The sequence below is a fragment of the Rousettus aegyptiacus genome, unplaced genomic scaffold (genome assembly GCF_014176215.1).
Source record: "Rousettus aegyptiacus isolate mRouAeg1 unplaced genomic scaffold, mRouAeg1.p scaffold_m13_p_6, whole genome shotgun sequence".
Lineage (NCBI taxonomy): Eukaryota > Metazoa > Chordata > Mammalia > Chiroptera > Pteropodidae > Rousettus > Rousettus aegyptiacus.
This window is the reverse complement of record NW_023416309.1, coordinates 16,095,921-16,121,352: the sequence shown is the minus strand read 5'-3', so window position 1 is coordinate 16,121,352 and position 25,432 is coordinate 16,095,921. Positions and strand designations below refer to the sequence as shown.

The window sequence follows — 25,432 nt, the reverse complement described above, 5'->3', positions numbered from 1 at the left end:
CTTCCATCACCAGCATCCCTGAATACAGTCTTAGAAGTTCTGGCCAAAGAAAGGGAAAACATAAACATTAGAAATAGGCAAAATGATTATTATGTGCATACGGAATGATTGCACAACTCTCAAAACCCCAAAGTTATCTGATAGTACAAGTTAAAAAGATCTCAGCAAAGTGGCTGATCCAAATAAACACATAAAATTCAACAATATTCCTACATGCCAGCAATAAAAATATAGTTCTTAAGGATCCTATTCTGAACAGTGATAATAACATAAAATACAGAGGTCAAAATGAAAAATGTACCTGAACAATATTAATTAAAAAAGTTCATAAAAATGTGTTTAAAAATGAGTATGTATGTGAAGCTGTAACATGTTCATTGATGACAAGGCAAAATATTAAAATAATGTTAATGTTTAAAGAAATTGATTTATAGATTGCTAATGTAATTCCCACTCAAATCCTAAAAAGTGTTTTTTAACTTAATAAAATAGTTTTAGATTTCAACTGGAGGAATAAGCAAGCATGATCTCTAAAAAATGTAGGGTGATAACCAATATATTATAAGGCTACAATAATTAAAACAGGACAATAGGGAAAACAGATCACAGAAAGAAACTATACAGCCCATAAAATTTAATCCATAAATAATATGCAATAATTTAATAAATGCTAAAGGAGGCCTCACAAATAAATTGGGGAAGGGAAGGATTAATAACTGATGTTAGAATAACCAATTAACAATTTTGGGAAAACAAAAAAAGAGAAACTCTCAATTAACCTAAAGATCAAAACGAACTCTAGATAGAATTACACCTTTTTGAAATCAAACAAAAAAAATCAGAAGTAAACAGAATTTAACATTTATATGACCTCTTATACAAGATATGATGCAAACACCCTCCCTCACAATCCAGGCCACAGCACCAGCATATGAACTCCAATTCTTGCTGAGAGGCCTCTGATTTCAGGAAAAGTTCTCCATGGTCCCTGGGACAAGAATATGGAGATCCAGGTCCCCAGACATGCTGGAACAAACCTTAACCTTGTCCAGTCATCTTCCCACCTGTGCACAAGAAAAAAATACTTCGTGTCCATTCCCTGAGGGGTGGGAATAATAATAACCATAAAAAGTACCACTTACAGAATAAAATAAAAAGTATCACTTTCTATTCCATATGTGCTAGGCTGTAAGAACTATCCCCTTTGAATACATGAGGAAACTACAATTAAATGACTTGCCCAAGGTCATGCAGCTAAAAACAGGGGAGTAAGATTTGGATGTAGATTAGGATGAGCAGGAAGCCAGGGGTCCTAACCACCTGCTGTCCTGCCCCCTGAGTCAAGAATGTGCTCAGGTGCCAGTCTCCAGGTTGGACCAGAGAAAGGAGAGTTTAGGCTGTAGTACTTCAATGAAGAACCAGGGCCTTGGCTCTGAACTCCAGTAGGTCTTTCCAGTGCAGAGCCATGATTTGGGGGACCAGGCCTGGTAGCCAGTCACCTTCTGTTCTCAGGAAACTCTTCTCCAAGTCTAGAAGGATGAGTACCATCTATATCCACTATACTTGTTTGCAATAGAGAAAAGCCCCCTGAGCTGAGCCAAATTCAATGCTGGGCCCTAGGGCCTATGGGGACAGTAGTACTGTTTCCAAGGACATAGCCAGGGTGTGGCAGGGGGTCAGGTCCCACTAATGGAGGGGGCATTCCATCCAGGGAAGAGAAGACCCAGGCTAGAGACAGACATCATCCTCAAGGAACTGTGGGATGTCATCAAGAAGAGGGTTCCGTCCTCTATGGGTCCTCAGAGCTGATAGGACAGGGAATATAGTTCACCAGTCAAACAGAAAAGGCTCCCATGTGAGGAAGTGAGTGCAGCATGATGGGGTGTGATCAAACAGGGTCACCACAGAGAGGATCCCTAAACCAGATGGAGGCCAAGTGATCTCAAAGGTCTCACTCAACTCAATAAAACAAGCATAGCTAACATCGCTGAGTACTATGTGACAGGCATGGTACTAGGCACTTTTTATATATTAATCCATTTAATTTCCATAAGAACCATGAGTTACCTTCACATGAAAAAAAATGAGGCCCGTGTTAATAGGCAAATTGTCTAAGATCATTTTGGTAAAATGATGGAGCACAAAGAATCTGAATGCAAAGATTCCAGGTTTATCTAGGTCATTGCTAATTTTAACACTGAAAAGTCCCACATCCTGAGGGACCTTTCTCATCCCAAACAATTCAGGACAGTTGGTCACCCTGGATTCAGAATGGATGCTGATAAATGAGAGATCACTGAAGTCAGAGAGGAGAGAGGGAAGGCAACCCAGGGGTGGGCCACGGTATGAGCCAAGGCCCAGAGAATTTTCATCCCTCTGGGACTCTACTTCCAACCCCTGCATTCTCCTCCAATTTCCCAGAGCCTTGCCCTTGCTCCTAGAGTCCTCAGAGAGGAAGGCTCGGCACTCAAATTACTTCATGCTACTTGGTGGTGCACGCATGCCCACAGATCCCAACAGGGGCCTGGGGGTACCAGTGACCAGGGCAACACCAACATCTGGACAGCAGCTGGATTCAAGCACACCTTTCCCCAACACCTCCAGCTGCTGACACCTGAGCTGCAGTAGAAAACAGAGATCCTTGGGGAAGTCACTGTAATAAACACAGGCATAATTATTGTAGTTATAATTATCATTATAACAAGACCAAACTGCATCTCCTCAAACCTCTAATTAAGACAGTATGCAATGTTAATGAAGAAGCTTTTGATTCAATGTATGGGCCCCTCATTAAAGGTTATCTGGTTAATTCTAATGAATGCTTGATGAAAAGTAACTGGTGGGCAGAACCAGGGCAAAATAAGCACAATCCACGAAGTAAAAAGACGTTTCTGTGGGAAGTCAGAAGAGATGGATCAAGCTTGTATTGTTTCTTAAAAACACAGAGCTCTGGTGTGGCCTGGCGACAGGGCCCAGCAGGGAGAAGTCGGGATGATCACAGAGCCCCTATGAACCAAGTCATAGAAAGGAAGTATCAGGGGCTCAGGCTGGTGGGTGCTTGGGCTCTGTGGCCTGATCAAGAAGCAAGGCTCCTAAGGCTGTGAGAAGATTCTGTAGCCAGTGTGACCTTGTGCCACCAAGAATAACATTTTTTCACAAAAAGTCTTTTTTCACAAATGTCTTTTTTCACAGAATCTCAGGGTAAGAAGGAAACTGGAAGTCATTTAGCCCATGTTTTCCAAATTTCTCAGTAAGAGAATCCTTGGGAATCCTGCTAGAATGAGGATTAAGCTGCAGGTCTGGGGCCGGGCCTGAGACCCTGCATTCCTGCCAGGCCGGCTCAAGGATCACTTTTAGGAGCAAGGGCTGAGAACCAACTCAATAGTTCTCAAAGTGGGATCCCTAGACCCACAGCATCAACATTACCCCAGAACTTGTTATTGATGCACATTTTCAGGCCCCACCCCAGACCTACAGAATCAGAAACTCTGGGGTGGGGCCTAGCCGTCTGTGTATTAACAAGCCCTCCAATGGTGATGTCCATTTGAGTTTAAAAATCATTGGCATAGACTAGGCCTCCCTCCAGCTACGGTTACTTGGCCCTGGAGGATGACAGTAGTAACTCCCATTTCGTGCTGGCTGGTCCATGCCTGTGTACAGACTTTAGGTTGACTTACTCATGTTATTTTGCCCTGCGTGCCTCCCATTTCCCCTTAGACCCAGCTCTTTCAAGACAGAGCCACTGTCTCTTCACCCTTCTCTCTTGCCTTGTTTACGTTTCTGGCTCTAAAAGAAGCACAGGTGACTCTCAGTGTGAAACAGTCCTGGGCTGGGCTCAGGAGGCCCACTCCCTCATCCCAGCCCTTCTGCTATCAGCCATATCAGCCATCGGATCTCAGGAAAACAATTTCTTCAGGGCCTTGTCTCCACTTATGTAAGTGTGGGTTAAGGTTATGGGATTTTGGTGTCTCAACCAAGCTGGCCATTCCGTGAGTCTATGATACTACTGAACAAAGGCTCCATTTCATGTCAAAGAGGAGAAGCTACAAGCTGCAGCCAAATGTTTCTGAATTGTCGTGCCTTAGAATAGGCTAGAACACACACTTACGTTGGGCAGATCTAAGGATCAGTGAAGTTGGCTCCCCATGCCCATAAGTACAGGGATTTGAACCAGAGTAGTCCAACTCCAAAGCCATGGTCTTTCTATGGCACCACATTAGTCTACACTGCACTACACTTATTCTTCCTGCCATGGTCAGAGGACGTTCCTAAAAAAAGCAACATAACCACAGCCCACCCTCGTATGGCACTTCCCGTGTGCTGGAGACATTTTCAAGCACTGACAAATCTTACCTAATTTAACAACACCATGAAGTAGGTACTATTATATTCATCCTGTTTTATCATTGCAGAAACTGAGGCATAGTGGGTAAATAGAAAAGTTGCAATTCAAACCCAGGCTGCTCTACCCCGAGAGAGCTCAGTTTAATAAGCTAAGATGTGAGATTGTGTGAGGGCATCAGAACAGAGGACCCGAGCAAGATGGGCTCTCATTCAGGAGGCTGATAGAGAGAAAACAGATTTTTCTGGAACATGAAAATGAGAACTTAGACCTGAGCCAGCTGGGCAGAGGCCAGTACCCCTTTCAGAAGATCAAATTCCCAGCACCTCCAGGTATATTCAAGAGCTAAGTGCTGGGAGATAGCATCCTGGCATAAGAAGCAAAACTATAAACAGCTGGGCCTCTGCAACTCAGGCTGCCAGTCTCTGAAATGCCAATTGATCCTCAAAGCTAGAGGTGCGGGATGCAGAGAGCAAGCAAAACCACCAATTATCAAGGGCCGGCACCAACTTGGCACCGATGTACCACCGCACACAATTAAGCTGGATTTTAATAGTTACTTGTGCATAACATTTAAAGAACTAACTAACTCTAGAAGATTTGAGACAAATAGGAGCCCAGGCCCTACCCGCTCCTGACAAACCCGCTACCCTAGAAACAACTACTGTCAGGGATTTTGCTAGTGTTAAACTCCCGATGTCTACAGGAGCCTTTCCCAGCCTTTCCCTAGATCATGCCACCTGGAGAGAAAAGGTAGAGGAGAAGGAGCTCACTCAGGACTGCAGGAGTCCAGAAAGTTCCACCACAACGGCACTTATACTGGGCGCAAGCAGGTAGTTAGAGAGAAGGGCAGACAGGCACTTGGGATAGGGGGGAAATGGGCACGGCATCTTTTGGGAACCTGGGGAGACTATTTAGCTTGAACGTGGCCATAGGTTTAGGGGAATTGTTTCTTTCTTTTCTTATTTTATAGACCTTCGTGTTGTGTGATATTTTTACACAAACATTTATAACTTCTTACAAATATCCTCAGTTTAAAGAAAATAACATTCCTAACATCCAGCTACCCATGGGGAACATTTTCCCACAAGTGCCAAGAAGTCAGGGTCCATGGAGAGCAATCTTGATTGAGTCAAAGGTTGAATGGAGCTGAAATCCCATCCAGGCCAAGCTCAGAGGGGCTACTGCAGAGTACATCCCAACAACAAATGCTGCACACTGGCAATCCAGAATCTCAAGGTGCTTTCTCACTGACCTGCTGCAGAGGTCCCATCCTCTCCAGTAAACGACGTGACTACAGAGTATCTGCCTGCCTCAGAGAACAAAGCTGAGCTTCTGGCTCCCCAGCCAGTGGCCACCACATCAAACATCAAGACACTCTCTACACAAGAGCCAGACACCTAAAAAGGAAGAGGTGGCTACAACGTGGGCCTGAGAGCTCTCTCTCTCTTCCTCAGGATCCAAATTGAGACTTTTCTTGGGCTTTCTTGCTATGGAATCTCAGGCAAGTTATTTAACACCAGCCTCAGTGGCTCCTTCAATAAAATGAGAACAAGAACTTGTGCAAAAACCTGAATGTGTAAGTTCACAGAAGCATCATTCACAATAGCCTAAACGTAGAAATAGCTCTACTGAGGAATGGATAAACAAAATGTAGTATCTCCTTATAATGGAATAACACTTTGCCATAAAAAGGAATGAAGTACTGATACAATATAGTTGTACCTCAAAACATCATGCTAAGTGAAAGAAACCAGTCACCAAAGGCCACATGTTGCATGATTCCATTTATCTAAAATGTCTAGATAAGCAAATCCATAGAGACAGAAAGGAGATTGGTGGTTGCCAGGGTCTAGAGAAGATGAGAAAATAGGAAGTGACTGATTAATGGTATTGCGTTTCTTTTGGGGGTAGATGAAAATGTTCTAAAATTGATCATGTTAATAGTTATACAACCTTGTGAATATACTAAAAACCACAGAATATTATACTTTAAAATGGTGAATTTTATGGTATGTGAATTATTCTTCAATTTAAGAAAAAATGAGGACAAGATGATCCAACTAACAGATGTTCTAAGCATAAAATAAAATGTCTGCAAGACACTTAGCACAGAGTATGGTAATTTGCACTCAGTAAAAAGGAGATGCTTCTAGGAAGATACACAGGCATTGTTTTACATGCAAATTCATTTCAAGGATGTGCCTCAGCTTCGTTGCTCCCTGACGGAGGAAGAGGATCCCTGACAGTCACTTATTCTAACACCCTCACGACAGAGAGACAATTGCTTGTGTTACTGTGGGATCTGAAACTGGACAAAAAAACCCCTCCTTCTTCCTAGCAAGCAGCCAACCACCTTAAAACAAAAACAAACAAACAAACAAACCCCTTATAGTTAAGCAAAATCAAAAGTACCCCCCCACAGTACAACCAAATGACATACAATCACTGATTTGAGATATTAAATTATTTTAATTCAATCAATGACTCTAACACGTAAGTAAAAAAGGGAAGAGAAACAGCAGCCACAATGATATCAACAGTGTGTCTAGCAATAGCTCTGTGGCAACCATGGCTGGTCCAAGTGGAGGAGGCCACATGCTGAGCCAGACCCTGGAGAGGTCCAGGCAGGTCCCCAGTTCTTCTCCAAGGATAACAGCAGCCAACACTGCCTGAGCATCATCTCTTTTAATCCTGACAACAACCTGTGAGGGAGGGCATTACCATCAGTCCCCTTGTGCAGATAAGGAAACTAAGGCCCAGAGAGATTAAGAATTTGCTCAAGGTCATACAGTAAGTAAGGAGGGGATGGAGCTTGACTTCCACTGGGGAATGTTGCCCTGCAGAGCTAGTCTGAGACCTACATTCTGAGCTGCTGCTGTCCTTAACTCATCAAGTGACTCAGGGGAGCAGGTTATTCTCAGGCATTAAGCTCCTCATGTGTGCAGTATAGAGAATGAACTCTCCAAGTATGGAATGCACAAAACAGGAGACTACAGAGCAGACTTCTCAAACTGTACTGTATCATGAATCACCTGGAGATCTTGTTAGAATGTAGGTTCAGATTCAGCAGGTCTGGGGTAGAGCCAAGGAATCTGCATTTCTAACCAACTCCTCGGTGATGCTGATGCTGCTGGTCCTCAGACTACACTTTGAGAAGCAGGACTTAGATGGTGATCACTGTACAAATGACAATGAGCCACACAGTAAGAAAGTCCAATTTCAAACTCTCAGTCTAGAATTGTCCATCATATCTCCAATCCTTGCTTTACTCCCTTTTTTAATGGGGAAGCAGATTCAAGCCATACTACACACACACACACACACACACACACACACACACACAGACACAGACACACACACACACACCCCTAGGATTTCATAATAGTGTTTTGCTTTCATACTTATTTTTATGGCTATCAACTATTAATGAGAAATTAAATCGATTTTCCATTTATAGCAATGCTACTATAGTTTCAAAAAAATTTTTATTTAAGCCAAATTCATTTAAAGAAAAATGTTCAGTAACAATAATCGTAGTTAATATTTTATAGCACTGAGTATATGCTGGCCACCATTCTAAACATTAATGGGATTACACAATTTTCATCCCCACAACAAACTCTAGAAGTAAGAACCTTTCAGAAATGAGAAAATTGAGACCTAACTCAGATTGGACTTAATTTGATCAGAGAGATCAAGTAACTTGCCCAAGGTTACACAGCTAGTAAATGGCAGAGCCAGGCTCCCTAATCCCTTCAGTGCCTGGCACCATGCCCAATCCACAGTAGGGGCCAAGGCACATCTCAAAATAAATTTTCCCTGGTCTGTCTTGCTGGGCAGAGAGAAGCCTTGAGACTGACATGGCAGCACCTCTGCCACAGCTAGGGCACCGGCCACAGGGCAGGAGCCCACCTATACATGTGGGTAGCTCCAGGGGCGATGAGATACCAGGCAGCCCAATTAGCCTGGAGCCCACTTCTGAGCAGGGCAGAGGGTGAGGGGGCTGAGGCTGACGGCAAGAGAGACTGCACTCACCCAAGAAAGGCAGTGCCCCAGACACAACAGAGCTGCACTGTCATGGACTAAGTAGATTTTTACAAAACCTCTTCTCTTCTTCAAACAATCCTTCAGGGATTTACATAATAAGAAATCCAGCCCTGTAAGAAATGCTTTCCCCAAGCAGTAATTGGGCTTCCTGAAGTCACAGATGGCTGACTGAATGGACCCAGCAAGCTGAAACAAACACCTCCAAGTGTCCTCTTGCGCTCAGCATCTGACCCAGCCTTGAACCAGTGCCTGGCTAACGGCTGCATGTCCACCGGGTCCACCTGCCAGTTCTTGAACTGACTCACCACCAGGACTTGGCTCACACCCTTCCCATACTCTGGAACCCCCTTTTCTCTCCGATCTTCTCCTGTAAATCCTCTTGTCAGCCCAGCCCCACCTGTCCCAGGAAGTCACCTCATCTCCAATCTCAGGACACTCGCTTTAGTGCTTGTCTTGGACCATCTTCTCCCAACTGGTCAATATCTGCAGACTTGCCCCAGGATCCATGAGCGGTGACTGACTGGAGGCGTATGTATCCTCCTGCTGACTACCCTTCAGGCCTAGCACAGAGCTGGGCCAACACTTCTGAACTTAACTGTACCCTTCCCCACCAGGCAGCTTGTTCTTGGATCCACTTTGTAAAATGGGGGTATACCCTTTTGGGGTACAAAGAAAAGAATGAATTAATATCTGTCTCGGGTTTGAGTTCACAGCCAGAACCATGTCCTTTACAGCAAAGACATGATTATTCTAATATGTTTTTACTCTCACCTGAAACGAGATTTAAAACTCTGGAATCCACACTGACAATGACACAGCCATTTCTTTACTGAGGAATCCCTCTCCCCGGCCCTGTAACCTGCTCCCACCTTTCCATCCCCATCACCTAAACACCTCTTCCCATTCAAGAACTTTCAGGATTCCAATGTCATGTGGGATGAAACCCCCCCTCTGCAGCTGGGCATTCCTGCCGAGGGATCCGGGGTTGATCTCCCTTTCAGATGTCCCTCCTGAGACTCTTCATCAATGCTTCCACCCTCTGGCCATCCCAGACTACTCACTTTTCCCTGCAAACTCCCTTCCATTTCTCACCTCTATTTTTGCTGGCACTATTCCCTTAGCCTCAAAAACCTCTCCCATCAACACCATATTACGAGGTCTTATTTCAGTGCTGCCTCTCTACACAGCCTTTGCTCGTGTCCTCAACTGATGTAATTGCTCCTGCCCTTGAGCCCTAATCATGTGTCTGCTGTTTCTGTCAGGTGCCTATCCTATGTGTCTTATGTGAGAGTTATTAACATGTTTGTGTCACTCTTTCTGGATGGGTAGAGAGCTCCTTGAGAGCAGGGATTAGGTCCCACTGAGGCAGGTAGTATGTTTCAGAGGGTATGAGTAGCCAACAGACTCAAGTTCAAATTCCAGCACAAGATTTGCTGGCTGTAAGAATCCGGGAAGCCACTGCAGCTCATGGAGCCTCAGTTTCCACTTCTATGAATAATGTAAAACTACCACCTGTCCAAAGCTGTTGAGAAAATCAGATGCAATTGTTCATTTAACAAATATTTCCTCAGTGCCCAGAACATGCCAGCCAAGTCTGAGGATACAGCAGTGAGCAAGACAGAGCCCTTGACCTCAAGGGCTTATACTCTAGTGTAGGGAGAACAGCAGTGAACACAGAGACAAATACCTGAGAAAGAATGGAGCAGTGATACTTTAAGAAGATAAAACAGTGTAATGAGAGAGCAGGTAACTAAGGCAGGGGCAGGGGCAACCCTCACTAGTGGTGGTCAGGGAGGGCTTCTCAGAAGTGACATTTAACTGAGACAAGAATAAAGAGAAGGAGCAGGGCATGGAAAGATCTGGCCAAAGGACCACCCAGGCAGAAATACTAGCAAATACACAGCCTAATTGAGACAACTGCCAGAGCTCAGTAATTAGCTCCCTCTTTTTCTTCTCACCTCCGCATCCTCTGCAGAGCATTCATTACACAGATACAGCACACAGTGAATACACATTTGTTGAAATGAGCTTGACAGAACAAGGAATCCTGGGGATAAATTGGTGCATGACAAAAATATGAGTCTTTGTAAAACAATCAACGAAGATGAGGCGGATGCCAATTAAAAGGCTCTTAAATTCGACCTCATTAAAAGGCAATAACATTTGCAGCACCTGTCACTCAGAGTAAATCACAATTTCCTAACCTCTATAGGAAAGCAGAGATCACTCGTTTCAGTCTGTGTCACCACAGTTACAGCTCAGGGTTTGTCAGGGGCTTCATTCTAGAATGACTGTCTTTGCTGGGACCCGGCATCACGTACCTGCATTCCTGGGTGCATCATTACCCAGAGCCATGTTTGCATTTCTGGAAGTATGTGATTTTAATAAATGCCTCAGCCCCACTTAGTCACCTCCGTAAGGCTCGCATTTTCATACTTGAGCGACACAAGATTCGATGCTACAAAATTATCTATTTGGTTATCTCTATGAGGAGGAACACATTCTTCTGCCAACACATATTTTTTGAAGCTGCATAACTATTCAAATGATTTCAAAGGATATTTCTCTTCTCCTTCAAAACATGCTGTTTCAAGTGCTGATGACACGTAGCCAGGCAGCTGGTATTCTGTGCTGGAGGGAGGGGTAAAGGAGGAGCTGAGGCTGTCGGGGACCCTGGAATTAGGGTCGGGGTTGAGCCAGACAGGACCCCTCTCTCGCTGGCTATGCTGGTGTTTCCAGTCCCCCTGCTGTGAGCTTCTTCAGGGGTGCCCCTCAGGGACCCCAACTCATCAGAATCCTTTCATCCATCCCAAATGGCCCAGACTTTCGTATTTCTGTTACATCGTGACCAGGTTTCAAACCAAGCACCCCCCACAACAAATCAGCTGCCGCCCCCACTCCCTTCCCACATGTTTCCTTTTGTTGGCCCCACTCAGAACAAAGCCACACCAACATAGGCCTGGCACACGGAAGGTACCTCTTTCCTGGTTTTCCTTCTGCTGGTCTCACATTCATCCTATGCACAGCAGTTCTCCTCCTGAACTCTGCCTGAACCATGTCACTCCCTGCTCAGAAACTGCCTGGGGCTCCCCACAGCTGCCCAGATCAAGTTCAGCAGAGGCGGCTCAGGCCTCTATGTAACTTACTGAAATGCTGCTTCAGATGCTGAGTGTGATGCTAGTGTCTGAAGGTACATGTTTCTCTATAGCATGAGATTTCTATCCACAAGCTGGTAACTTCTCCTGGCTCCCCACCATCAAGAATCTATCCCATGCTGTTGGTCAACATGGGAATAAGAACCTGAATTCACAGCCAAAGTGCCCCTAGGGAAGTTGCTCAGGCTTTCAGTGCCTCAGTTTCCTCCTCTGGAAAATGGGGATAAAAATAGCAGCCACCTCATAAGGCTGAATGATGACGAAACCACAGGGTTGTAATGAGGAGAGAATGAAACCTATGTAAAGCAATTCGGGCAGTTTAGCACAAAATGGGTATTAAATAAGTGTGAGCTTATTATTCATGGTCATTTTGACTCCAGGTGATTTTCACTTCTCAGGCTCTTTAGAACCTAACCCCTGTGTAAGATAGGACTTCACTGTAGTAACTACTTAACGTGACACTGGGGGTCGTGTGAGATCTGAAGCCAACCTCCATCTCCCTCTCACCTCAGCTGCCTTTACTTTTCCATGCTAATACTGGCACAAGCGCCTGCTTGCATGCTGTCAAGCTTCTGTTCAGATACCTTAACCTAGAATGCCTTCCCCTCGCTCCCATTCATACCTACACCCCTAAACCTGCTCCACCCTCTAAAGTGCAGCTGAAATCCCACCTCTTCTGTGCAACCCCCTTAGCACAGATGCTAAACCAATGTCCAGTGCGTATACAACTCAAGACAGTAAGAGCAGAATTCTTCCTCGTTTAGTATACTTTATCTTCTGCAAGTACTTTACAACCCGTGTAATCAGCTCACTGCCCAGTGGCCTGACTCCGGGGCTTGTGTCACCTCCCCAAGTCACTGTGCCATCTGGGCCTCAGTCTCCTTGCTATGCAGGGAACCCCATCTCCCACTGGGCTTCCCTGGAGACCCCTCAGGGTTGGACCAGTTCTCACAGCCGGGATGACTTCCACAGACAGAAGAATGACAAGCAGGGAGAACAAAAGGGAGAAGACTGAGTGATCGCACCTGTGGGATAAGGGAATTCGCCCACCCATGCAGCAGGTGCATTCGGAGCACTGATGCTGTGTCAGGCAGCGCTGCAGTGAACAGGAACCCAAGGAACAGGTCGGCTGTGCTTGAGGTTGCCCAGCACTGACCCCCATTCTAATCCTCCCTCCCAAAGTCTGAGGTCCACAGCAGGCTGGATAGGGGAAGGTGGGGCTCAGCAACACTGGAGCCTCCAAAGTTCTATAAGGGAATTCAGGGACCCCCAACAGACAGACCTGGGCCACAACCTTAGGGCTTTTGGGGTCTTGTCCCACCACTGCCTTAAACAGTCCTGAAAGAGCCTTGAGACACCAGCTAACCATCCACAATGTATCAATCCATGCCACTGCTTGCAGTCCTACAGGGCTATCACAAGCAGCATTCCATGGACGTTCCTCCATGCATCCCTGGTACACGTGTGCACGTGCTTCTCTAAGGATATGCCCAGCTTTGGCATCCTCCAGGAAAACCGTCCTGGTGGTGGTTACTTGGGGCACTGGGGGGTGGGGTGGGGGCGAGGGTAAAAATAGCTGGCAAGTGGCAGGTTCCCAGGGAGCCCCATACATCCACTGTCAGGAGAAGACTGTGGGGTAGTGGGAGGAGCCCTGGCCTGGGAGTCAGGAGGGCTGGACTTGAGTCTCAGCTCAGTCGAGACCCTACTGAATGGCCTTGGCAGTCACCTTGCATCTCTGTGGATCAGCCTTCTCATATGTCAAACCAGGGTGCCAGGAGGGCCAGCCCATTCTCCTGGGTGCCTCTGAACATGGACATTTCCTGGAGAAAGCAAGCTGTGTGCAGTGGCTGTAGTAGCAGAGGTGGTAGGTAAACACTGAGGACGATCAGGAGGTCCTGCATCTGTAGGATGTGCCAGCACAAAGAAATGGGTGGAGGTGAGACCCTGGTTGTAGGTGGTGTATGAGGGTAATAACCAGTATGGCAAATAACCAGTATGGAAAGGAAAATCCATAGAGCTTTCAGAGAGCCAGAGGGCCTCTCTGGTATAGGCTGCCATAGCACTGGCAGCCTCTGGTGCAGAAATGCAGGGCCTGGACTTGGGGTGCCCTCCTCATTTCGGAGGTGAGTGATTAGTGTCAGCCATGCCCAGAGTGCCTATGGAGTTCTAACTGCTTCTGAACTGGCCTCAGAAAGGTGGACACAGAGAGCCATGTCCAGATGAGTAGGAATGAGCCTCTGCTTACGCAGGTGACGAGGGGGCCGAGTGGGGGTTTCTGCAAACCTTTTACACCATGCTGTGGTCTGGCATTGCCTCTTTGTGCCCAGGTCAGCAAGGGGCTAAGTGGGGGTCTGTCTAGACCCCAAGCCTCAGATACAGAGGGGCCGTGGAGGGAGAGAACAGCTCAATATTGGAAGGCAGCTCTTGAGATGGCTCTAGCCCAGGCATTTGCACTTGAAGAAATACTTTTTAAAATATGTACGATTAATTAAAAAATAATAGGTATTACATGTAAGTAGTACACAAAGGACAAGAGCTAAAGGGTAAACAGTGAGAAACCAGGTTTCCTCCCACCCTGTCCTCTGGTCCCCTGGTCCCTGCCTCCCTGGCACAGCGTCTTGTGGAACGAGAGATATAGTTATGGGGCTCTGTTAGATTATATTGGCTAACCCTAGAATTGCTAGAGATGAGGACCCCCCCCAATGCAGATGGAGTTTTAGGCAGAGGCCTCTAGTCACCGCCCCTTCCACTACCCTGTGCAGGAAGCAGACAGAGCCCGGAGAGCAGCAGGGGCTCTGCGACTGTATCCCTGTCCCTTCCCCTGGCCGCTTCCCTAGTTGAGAGGCGGGGAGCTGAGGACGGCAGATCTGAGGCTTCCAGATCTTTTGGTGAACAGACTGCTAACCCCAGCCAGGCTGTCGGCTGCCCCATGAAAGCTCATTCTCTCCGTTGTGCCCACAGATCTGGACTGTGCTTGGCTGACCCTCAGGACTCCCCAAGCCAAGAGCCATCCCAGCAAAACACACAACCCAGTCCTTTCGAGCATCAGCCTCCTAGGCTCTGAGCCAGGAACTGCAGGCCAATAAGCCCCTCCGAGGGCTGAGACCATCACCCCATTAAGCCTGAATAGCTGCTCCCACCACAGTCCTGGCTTGGCTGCCCACCTCCCTCAGGATTGAGGGGGAAGTGAGAGTACTCTGTGTGTGTGTGTGTGTGTGTGTGTGTGTGTGTGTGTGTGTGTGTATGCTTCCCCCTTCAGACTGGGCACTCCTGGACACTTGGGTCCTCCACGTGGGGCACACACAGTATATGTTCAATGTGTGCGTGCTGAAAAAGGAGCTGGCAGCAGTGTTGACCCAAGGGAAGATATCATCTCACTTTGGTGAATATACACTAAGTGTTCCTGAGTACCCTCACTCGAGAAAGAGACTGTAAAATCAGATCCCTGTGGGGACCATCCAGGAATGTAGGTAGATACAGGATGTGAGCTGGGGGGCGGGGGGCGAGTGGAAGCCCTTGTCAGGATCTGGGCACTCACCCAGGAACAGCATGGTCAAGTCCCTGGCTCAGCTTCTCCTGTCACCTGCTCAACCGGTGACAAGGCGCCATCTGCTGGCAAGTTCAGCAGGAGAAAAGCACCTGGCCAAAGTGTCGGTGAGCCTGGGAAGGAGAGAAGGAAAGGAGGAAAAAAGGAAACAAGTTCCTTTTCTCACTAGCCTTGGTCTCCCCACTTGATTATCTCAGCTCCCAGCCTGGCAGTTGCTCAGTTCCCCGGGGATAGATCATTCATAGTAGTAAGCCAGTGATTCTCAAAATTCAAGGCAGAAAAGAACCAGTCATACAGGGTTCCTGTTAACATAAGGATCATCAGGCCCACCCCGCCAGATTCTACTTTTAAAGCTCTAGAATGTGGCCCATGAATCTGTATGCTTAACCAGTATCCCCAGATGATTCAATAGAAGGAAATTGTGACCTTGGGTTAGACAAAGATTTCTTAGATACAACACCAAAAGCACCATCCCTAAAAGGAAAAATGATAAATTGGACTCCATCAAAATTAAAAATGTCTGTTCCTCAAAAATCACTATTAAAAGAATGGAAAAACAAGGCATAAGCTGGAAAAAATACTAGCACAACATATATCTGATCAAGGACATGCACCCAGAATAAATAAAGAACCATCGAAACTTAATAAGAAAACAAACAACCCATTTTTTTAATGTGCAAAAGGCATGAAGAGACATTTCATCAAGAAAGATATGTGGATGGCAAATAAGCACGAGAAGATGCTTAGCTCCATTAATCAGAGAACTGTAAATTAAAACCGCACTGAGATGTAATTACAGAATGTAATCGAATTATAAGAATATATAAAATTAAAAATCATATGAAGTGTTGACAAGGTCTATTCCAACGAGCTGTGCCCTCCCTTCACAAGGATGTGAAGGAATGGGAGCTCTCAAAGCACTTTGGAAGAGTGTGGCAGTTTCCTATCTAGTTAAACATACACTTAATATATACAACCCAGCAATCCCACCCCCAGGTATTTGCCTAAGAAAACTGAAGACTCTGATTCATGCAAAAACCTGTATGTGGATGTTTATAGGCTTTCTTTATAATCTTAAAACACTGGAAACAACCCAAGGATCCTTCAAAGCTGAATGATAAACAAATCATGGTACATCCATACAATGTAATACTATTTAGTAATAAAAAGGAACAAAACATGGATGAATCTCAAATACATTAAGCTAAAGTAAAAGAAATGAGGCTTAAGAGGTTACATACTGTATAATTCCATTTGCATGATATTATAGAAAAGACAAACCATAGAGATGAAAACTGTCACAGATAAGAGAAGTCTAAGGAGACATGACAACTAAATGTAATGTGAGAATCTGGATAGAATCCTTACACTGAAAAAGGCCATTAGTTTAATAAGAAGGAACCCTGAATAAAATATGGACTTTAGTTAATAATAATGTGTCATTATTGGTTCATTAATTACAAAAGGTGTGCCAAACTAATGTGAAATGCTAGTAACAAGGGAAACTGGGATGGTGTGCGTGGGGATTCTCTGTACTATCTACACAATTTTTCTATAAATCTAATACTGCTTTTAAAATAAAAACATTATTTAAAAACAAAATAAATAAATAGTTAAGGCATGGATCATCTGTGGGGCTCATAGAATCTAAAAGAACAACATAAACGAACAAATGAAACAGAAACAGACCCATAGATACATAGAAAAAACTGATAGTTGCCAGATGGGAGGTGGGGTAGCGGGGCTGGATGAAAAGGTGAAGGGAGTAATAAGTGCAAATTGGCAGTTACAGACTAGTTATGAGATGTAAAGTACGGAATAGGGAACAGATTCCATAATACTGTAGTAACTATATATGGTGCCAGGTCGGTACTAGACTTAATGGAGAAATCGCGTCATAAATTATATAAATGTCTAACCACTATGCTATACACCTGAAACTAATATATAATAATACCTAATGTCAACTGTAATTGAAAATAAATAAAAATCAGTTTAAAGTATAAAGTAAATACATAAAATGCAGATCACCATGCCCTACGCCCAGAGATTCTTTTTTCAAAGCTCTGGAGTAGAGCTCATGAGTATGCATCTTGAACCAGTACCCCATTACCCTGAGCGGTTACACCAGACCCACTTTTAGGAAGCCGTACAAAAGATGAGGAACTGACAGGGACATTTGCTCCATGGGGGTCTGCCCCACCTTCTCGCTTCTACCTAAGACATCTTAAATGACCAGGCAGATATTAGCCTCTGATTATTTTCCTCCTTTTCAAGGAATGAGGTAGGGCAACTGTGATTCCAAGAAGGTATAAGAGGAGAGTCAAGTGTAAGGGTGGGAAGAGGGAGCTTCAAGTTGCTCAGGTCTCCTTCCTCCATCCCTCATGGGGTCAGCAGGGTGCATGGGGAAAGGCAAGACTAGGTTCCACATACACCTGTAATGAACACTGACTCCACCTCTAAACAGCTGTGTCGTGAGCGAATCACTCACACTCTCAGCCTTAGCTCCAGTATCTAAAAAATGGGGCAACTCTTCCTCCAAAAGTAACATGGCCCTCATCAGCTGAATACTCTCATGCTACGAAACAAAACACTTAGAAACACTGGAGAAAAAATGTTCCATGCCTTAGTCTCTCCATCTATAAAACAGAGATACTAATATCACCTGAGTCACAGAGTTGTTGTGAAGATTAAATTAGTTCAAACCGGTAAAGTGCTTACAATGATCTGAGGAAATTCAGCATACAGCACAGAAAGATAAAGAAAATACACATATTCGAGGGATGGGGAGAGCAACGTGCCAAGAGCTAATGGTTCGGAATTTTTTAGAAATGAACACAGACAGGAATCCTGAGTTAGAAAGTACAAAAGACTATAGAAAGGATGGAAAGAGGTATCAAACGTTTGAGCCCTGACATGCAGCAGGTCCCAGATAAATGCTGGCTCCTCTCCTTCCCAATCCAGGCTGGTCTTTCCTTCTTCCCATATCTACTGCAGCCCCTATTCCAACTAGCTGTGCCCTCTCTTCCTACACTCTCCCAGGCCTTTCTAAATCCTGCTCTGCTGCAGTAATAATCATTTTTTTTTAAGTCACCCCCAAAACACACGGCAGACCTGTGAGTCTCTCCCCTGGAGAGGCGTGGGGTGCAGAGCAGCCTGGCCTGGCAGCCTACTGACTGGATATACTGCTGTCCGAGGCCAGGGAGGGAAGGGTGAGGTCAGAGAGAGGGCCCTCAAGGGTAAGAGGGACCGAGGGAAGCCTGGATGGGCACGGGATATTTACAAAGAGAAAGAGCTGACTTGGGGAGAGAAGGGGTGGAGAGTCCCTGACTCCACCAGCTTGTTGGAAGAGTTAAGATGATGCTTAGGAGAGGTGAAGGGCTAATGGAAAGAGGCTTCAACTTGAGCTGAAGGACAGACCAGGGCCAGGTGGAAAGGAGCCCACTTATCGGACCAGAGTTGGGGTGGGAGGAAATAAAGAGGCCTGGAGCAGGGTGACAAGGGCTAGGATCCAAAGCTCGGGTTGCAGGAGGAGCAAGCCTGGCTCGGGAGGTGCATCCACGAGTGCCTGGGGTGGGGGCTGGGGGGCGAGGGATGTACACTAGGGTTACTTCCCTAAGCAAGGTGAGAGCCGGCTTGCAACTGAGGTCTTCCCAGGCCACTCAGCAGTGAGACCCCTGTGGCTGTTCCACAGCCATCCCACTGGGCTGCTCCCCAGGGCTGCACACAGGAGGCGCCGAGGAGAGCCCGTTCCACTCCCAGGGCCAGGGGTTTGGAGAAGGCGCTAGCTGGGTCACTCTTGTTTGTTAGGAAATGTGTTTTACTTCTACCTTCTGTAGTAGCAGGTGGTCCTTCCAATAAAACTTATTCTTCTCTGCTTATAAAGGCAATATGTTCATCACAGAACATTCAAAAAATGCAGAATGGTATTTTATAAATTCCATTTGCATCTTGTTTTATTTCCTTCCAATTTTTTTCTAAGTACATATACATGTTTAACATAATTAGCATCTTATTATATATATAGTTTGGGATCCTTGTGTTTATTTCTTTCCAATTTACTTTATATACGGGAATTTGCCAGTCTTTATTCAAGCATATGATGAAATTTTATGCACCACCGTTAATGGCAACATAAATTGCACTGTATAGTTGTAATGAAATTTATTTAAGCAGTTTTGTGGTACTGGTTGTTTAGGCTGCTTCAGACTGTTTGCTATTTTATATGAGAACCACATTGAATTACCTCATCTATCTTTCAAGACCCCCTTCAATTCCCACGTCCTCCAGAAACCCTTCCTAGACTACTTTGACACCCAGCAACTTCTCTCACCTCTGAGGTACGACCACCTGTGGTCTGTCCAAAATGGCTAGGCATGGGGCTATGTGTCACTCTCTGCTCTATGTCTCATGGTGGTGGGTTAGTCTCAGGTCCAGGACTCTTGCACATAGCCCCGAGAGCCCCCAGCACCTTGTATACAACAGGTGCTCAATATGTAGTAACTGTTTAAGCCCGAGACCCCTCAGATTATAGGAGTCTAATAAGCTCCACCTGCCAAGGGTCAGGACTGCAAGCACCCACAGAGCCCTAGTCTGATATTTTGCTTCTTCTCCGGATACTGAAGAGGTAGAAAAGCCCCCTATCGTCCAACCCCCGTCACCACCACATGACACATGAAAGTCTTGAACTTCGGCCAGGACCACCATGGCTAAAGGGTTTAAGTCCTCTCCCAAAGTGACTAGACCTTTGCTGTGCTCACAACCCCGGCAATCACCAACCATCTGCCCCCAACCCCAGGGGAGCATAATGAGGACAGTACCTAGCCTTTGGTGCCAAACAGGCAGGATTCTAGTCCCAGGTACTGTGGTGCTCTGGCTTAGGTTCCTCAAGGGGCATGGCCCCCAGGCAGTGCAGAGGGGCTGGTCACAGCCTGCCCTACCCTAGCTTCCCTATGTGCTTCACTCCAGGTGGGGCGTCCAGTCTTCAGTTTACAGAAACCCTACAAGCCTGCTGAGGTGACTGAATTTGCCATCCCTGGTTCACAGACATTGAAGGCTAGACTCCTAGACTCAACACAATCTTCCAGGCTCTCCATCTGCCAAACGCCATTTCTCATCACCTCCCTATGCCAAGCAGCATCTTTGCAGTGGCCCTTCCTCCAGCTAAGGTGCAGCTCTACCCCTGCCTAGGACACCTGCCTCCTCATTGCTACCTCCAGGAATCCTCTCTCATATGGCCCCATATTAGTGGTGGAGAGCCTTGAGCACTGGGGTGAGTACAACCATATTAGTGACCAATACTGGGTTCTGGAATTCCTTTACTCATCATTTGAAGGCTTCCTCCAGAGCCTTCCCTCAAAAACCAATGACAATCTTTAAGTTTGATTGCTGACAGAGGAGATGCTTCTCTTACCTTAGCTCAGCTCAGCAAACACCTCCAGGTGCTTACAAAGTGCCAGACCCCATTCTGCCTCTTGGGGGTGGGGGTGGGGGGTAAAAGACTGCAGGATCTCTGCCCTCTAAGGGCAGTGAAGGTGTGCTACAGAGAAGGAAGGGAGCAGGGGGTGGACAGGGTAGGGCTGAGGGCTTCCTGGAAGAGAGGCTGACCATGCTCATTTTGAAAGCTGAGTGTCCCTCCACTTCCTGGGCCACCACCCCCTGCCCTAGAAGCCTACATTCCAGACACACCCTGAGCAACAGCTACCCAAAGAAACACCCGAGGTTTCCAGTCGTTGAGCCTTTGCTCAGGCAAAGGCCTTTACGGAAATGCTCCTTTGTGAGACAGAAAGACAGACACAGACACATACATCCCTACAGAAAGACAGGTACACACATCCCTACCTGCCTGTGAAATTCCCCTCTGTGTACCAAAGGCCCAACTCAAATCCCACTCTGTCCACCTGCACAATCGCCCCCAAGGCAGGACGGTGTTCCCCTTCTCTGGGTTCCCACAACACACCTCTGGCTCTAAGATGCCATTTACAATCCAGTGGGTGAGACACACATGTGCGCACACACACACATAATTGCACTGTATACACTGCTAATCTTTCACATGGCAAGATAGTCAATCCAGGGGATATTTACCTATGTTATGACCAATTCAAAGAAAAAAAATATATAAGATAAAATTCAAGTGAAACACTAAGCAAAAAGAGGCTTCCTAGCTGGGAGAACAAGAAAAAGCCCACTTTCCCCGAACTCTTCATCTCCTCATCTGAAGACCGTGGCTAGTCAAGGCCTGGAAAGGATCATCCATCAGAGGGAGGTTGTAAAGATCCAATAAGGCAACACTCACGCACCGGCATAGGGCCTGGGACATGGGATGACTCAGGAGTGCCAGCTATTGTCACGTGGTCCAAGGAAACATATGCACTCAGAGTCATCCGTAGTCCTAGGGCAGGCAGACATGCTCCTGGCAGGTGAAACCCCTCACTTAGTGTCTTTCAAACCTCTTTAACTATGACCCATAGTAAGTTTTACACTGGGACCCAGTATACACACGAACTAAACACACCTGAAATAAAAGCCATAAAACACTGCTCCTCAAGACAAGGGGTGCCAAATTGTCTTTTTCATCTTCTCTTTCTATTTAATTTCCAAAATGATTTCACAAACCACTTTCGGGGCACCTGCAATTGGAAATCCATGTCCTCACTCACCCAAGGTGTCAGAGCCGCTCTCCACCGTCTCGTTGACCTTCCTTGCAACTCTGGCCACCGCCTCACCCATCTTTCTCAGCATGCAGACACGGGTGTCCTGCTGCCAGCCACCAGGCTGGTCTGCTGCTCACAAGTGGGCCTGCGCCTGGGGAAGACACAAGGCTGTGAAGTGCCCGCCCACCAGACAGGGACCCACCTCTGAATCCACCCTCCCCAGGAACCCAGGCTGCTGGAAGCCTGCAGGGAGGGCCCCAGGCCACTCACCTCCTCCTGCGGGGCCCAGAGCCCAGGCCACATCCAGCTTGGCCTTCGGAGCAGCTGATCTGCCCATCAGAGGTTGAGGCAGCCCGGCCCTACCGGTTTCCTGGGAGGATTGGCACGTGCGACCTCACCAGACACAGAGCCAAAGCCTGATCCAGTGGCCAGGCGGTGTAAGGACTCAGGTGCGCACTTGCCTGTGACTCACTTAATAGGTGGAGCACTGAGGAGGAGGCGGGGCACAGCCAACTGCAAGGAAAAAAACACTTGTCCCTCCATCTCACAGCCTCGGAGCCAGCTCCCTATCCACAAACCCCCAAGACAGTCCCTTCAGCTCCCCGTTCGCCTCCCCACTTCTGCCAGGCTCCTTATGTATGTCTGGAAGTAGGGACACCAAGGCAAATGAAACACAGGCCTGCCTGGTCAAAGCTCACAGTCTGGTGGGTGGGTGGACCCTAAGAATTCCTTTCCCATGTATCAAAATGGAGAAAAGGTTACCATTTTAGCCTACAGACCTGGTTATTAGCCTGATGCTGAATTTATCTGCGAGACCCCGAGGGAAGAGGGAGATGGGGTAAGAAGATAGGAGAACAAAAATTGGATCACTGAGGGAGAACACGCTTAAAGAAGGATGAAGAACACAATAAAAATTATGACGTGTTAAAGACATAAGGGACTCTAAAAATGCTGCCGACTCCCTGTTTATTAGAGACAGAAACTGAGACATAGAGAGCGACTAAATGATCTGGCAAAGATCAAAGCAAGTAAGTGACAATAATCAGCTCAGCTGAGCTCCACATTCAGTGCTCACTTCTTTACAAGTCACCCACACCACCAGCTGTAGCACCCCACAAAAAGAATAAACTTGAGGCTAATGCCAATGTCCTTCTTTGCCCATAGATCTCAATCCCAGTCCACACGCAGCCCAAGGAGCTCCAATGAACTCACTCTGAGGGTCAAAGGCAGAAGAATGTAAAGGGTAGAGAAAAAGGGGGTAAGGGTAATACTCAGAGCTGCTAACAAATGCCTAGAAAAAGTCTCCATGTGCTCAACTTGACAGGCAAGGCAGGCAAGGCTGAGTGGGGACCAGCCAAACCTACTCGTCTGCTTACGAGAGAGTTCAGTAGCTATGTGCATCTCACCAAGGACGCTGACATTGAAGGTGTGAGACACATGATACAGTGGGGGAAAAGACTGTTTTTTGAGGACAGGTCTAATGCCTAACTCTGCCATTTATTAGTTGAGAAACTTTGGAAAAGTGCCGTAACTATTCTGAGGCCCAGTTTCCTCATCCAAGTAGGAGATCTAGTAATAAAATACCTACCTTGCTGGGTTCATATGAGGGATGAACAAAATATATAAACCTTTCTAGTCCAGAACCCAGGACATATAGGTACACAATAAATGACAGTTGAGAGGATAAGACAGTAAAAATGCAGACATTATGCCAGCATCTAATCCCATTTCATACCCATGTGACTTTGAACAAACAACTCAGTGGAATCATCTTTGAGGAATGAGTACAATTTCCGTCTTTCTACCTCCAGGAAGTCTTCCCTGATTACCCCAGGCCTCAGTGTTCTCTCCTCCCTCAGTTTCAGTAGCACTTAATGAGTTGTTTATAATCTTTTTAAAACATACATAATTGTCTCCCCAGTTGGCCTGCAGGCAGCTTAGAGCAGGGAGCAGATCTATACTATGTTTTTCCTCTGCACTTTATACCACATAATGAAAACAGATACTCAGTTACTACCCTCCAATGGTGATGATGATGAACAGCCATCATTTGGGTTTCAAATCTAAATACAACTCAATTGACTCTCTCAACAAATCTAAGGCGCTGCCTAAATGAGAAGGGTCATAAATTTAAATGCCTAATGGTGCCAGGTGGGCAACTTGCACAAAGTGGGCCAGGATAGGACAGTAGGGAAGAGTAAGGACTATGGCAAACTGGACCCAAAACCTTCACCATGCTACCTTTAAGATCATCCCCCTAAACTGGAGTCACAGCAATGTTGCTAGAATCTTTATGACTTAGTCTAATCCCTTTATAAGTGAAAAAACTGAGGACCCAAGAAGGGAGACAAATCAGATGAATGAAAACAAAAAATCTAGGTCTTCTAACTCTTAAACCAAGTCTTCCTACCATACCATGCTCCCTCCTTTTTCCATCTCTAATATCTATCATCAACAATCACACACATGTATTGAGCATGTACTAGGTATAGGGCATAAGAATAAAGAAAGAATACAGGAAATAACTCTGATTCATGGTTCTTATGAGGAATAGCTTTCTAAAGAACATCACAGACTCATTCCTAGCCTCACAGTAGTAGGGAAAGGAAAGGTAAATCTCCAAGCTGCCCAGGGTCTGTGCTAACCCTATTGGGATTGTCTAGGCTGCTTTCACACTGTGCCTGCAATTCTGCTATCTGCCACCAGGTGGGGTGGGGGTGGGGATGCCTAGGCCATAGAGCCCACTGATGAAAAATAGGTAGATTAAAAACCTCACTCCTGATGGCAAGCTCAGTCAGATGCCCTATGGTGTGGGTCAGGGAATGGTCAGAGAATGGAATCCGAAGCAGGAACAGGAGCAACCTATAAAGTCTGGGAATCGGCGCAAGTCACTAAGAGGAGCAAGTTACATTCCAGAGTGTACAGCACAGATGCGCACTAGACTCCCAAGAGGTTCCTGCTGACTAAAATCATCACCCTTGCTAATTGGCTAGGAAATCATCTTCTCTTTACCTGAAACTACCCTGCCACCAAAGGAGGATTCCTTGATAAAGTCCAGATGACAATCCCTCTCCCAGGTCAGATGGCAAAGGCCTGTCACTCTTTGGCACAGGCAAGGCTGTGAAATGGGGGATGGTCAGTCCCCATGTGGTATAGGACCCAAGATGGAGTAAGACGACCCTGGAATTGGGGGGAAAATAAACCTGGGATGATGGGAGTCTGGAATGGGTCCCCAAAAGGGTTCCTGCAAGGTTGTCCAATTTCACTGACTGCTCCCTTCAGCCTCAACCCAACACTTGGCCTTTTTGACCAAAAAAAAAAAAAAAAGAATTTATTTAGCATGTAACCAGAGCCCAGAGAAAAAGAAGGTGGGGGAGGAAAGGAAATAAAGAAAGCTTGCTCTTCTGTTCTTTTGTTTTAAACTCTTTCGGGGGAAAGTGAAAAATTGTCTGAGTCACACATAAGTGACAAAGAGAGCTATGGACCCACTTCTGACTGTGTGCAAATCCTCGTAGGCAGCACCACCTCTATGAATACAGAAACCCTATATAAACAATTCGAGTCAACCAAAATCAGTGTGTCAGCACCATTCTGGCTGCTCAATCTCACACAGTCCCCATAAAAGAAATATCACGCTGGCTGGTGGGAGCAATCAGCATGCAAGGCAGTCGTCCTGGAACCA

The 25,432-nt window shown here is 46.2% G+C and overlaps 1 protein-coding gene across 3 annotated transcripts in view; it reads right to left on the bottom strand.

The window, feature by feature from the left end:
• Window positions 1–25,432, bottom strand: part of LRRC20 (leucine rich repeat containing 20) — a 72,283-nt gene that overhangs the window by 44,573 nt on the left and 2,278 nt on the right. The window contains exons 2-3 of one of the 3 annotated variants that reach the window (XM_016121073.2): window positions 22,021–22,263; window positions 21,757–21,901 (exon numbers count right to left, since the gene is read on the bottom strand). In XM_016121073.2, the coding sequence (XP_015976559.1) occupies window positions 21,757–21,838 (82 nt within the window). In that variant the 5' untranslated portion in view covers window positions 21,839–21,901; window positions 22,021–22,263. Of the gene's footprint in view, window positions 1–15,085; window positions 15,209–21,756; window positions 21,902–22,020; window positions 22,264–25,432 lie in introns of those variants that run through there. The other 2 variants (XM_016121072.2, XM_016121074.2) reach the window with 2 other exon arrangements.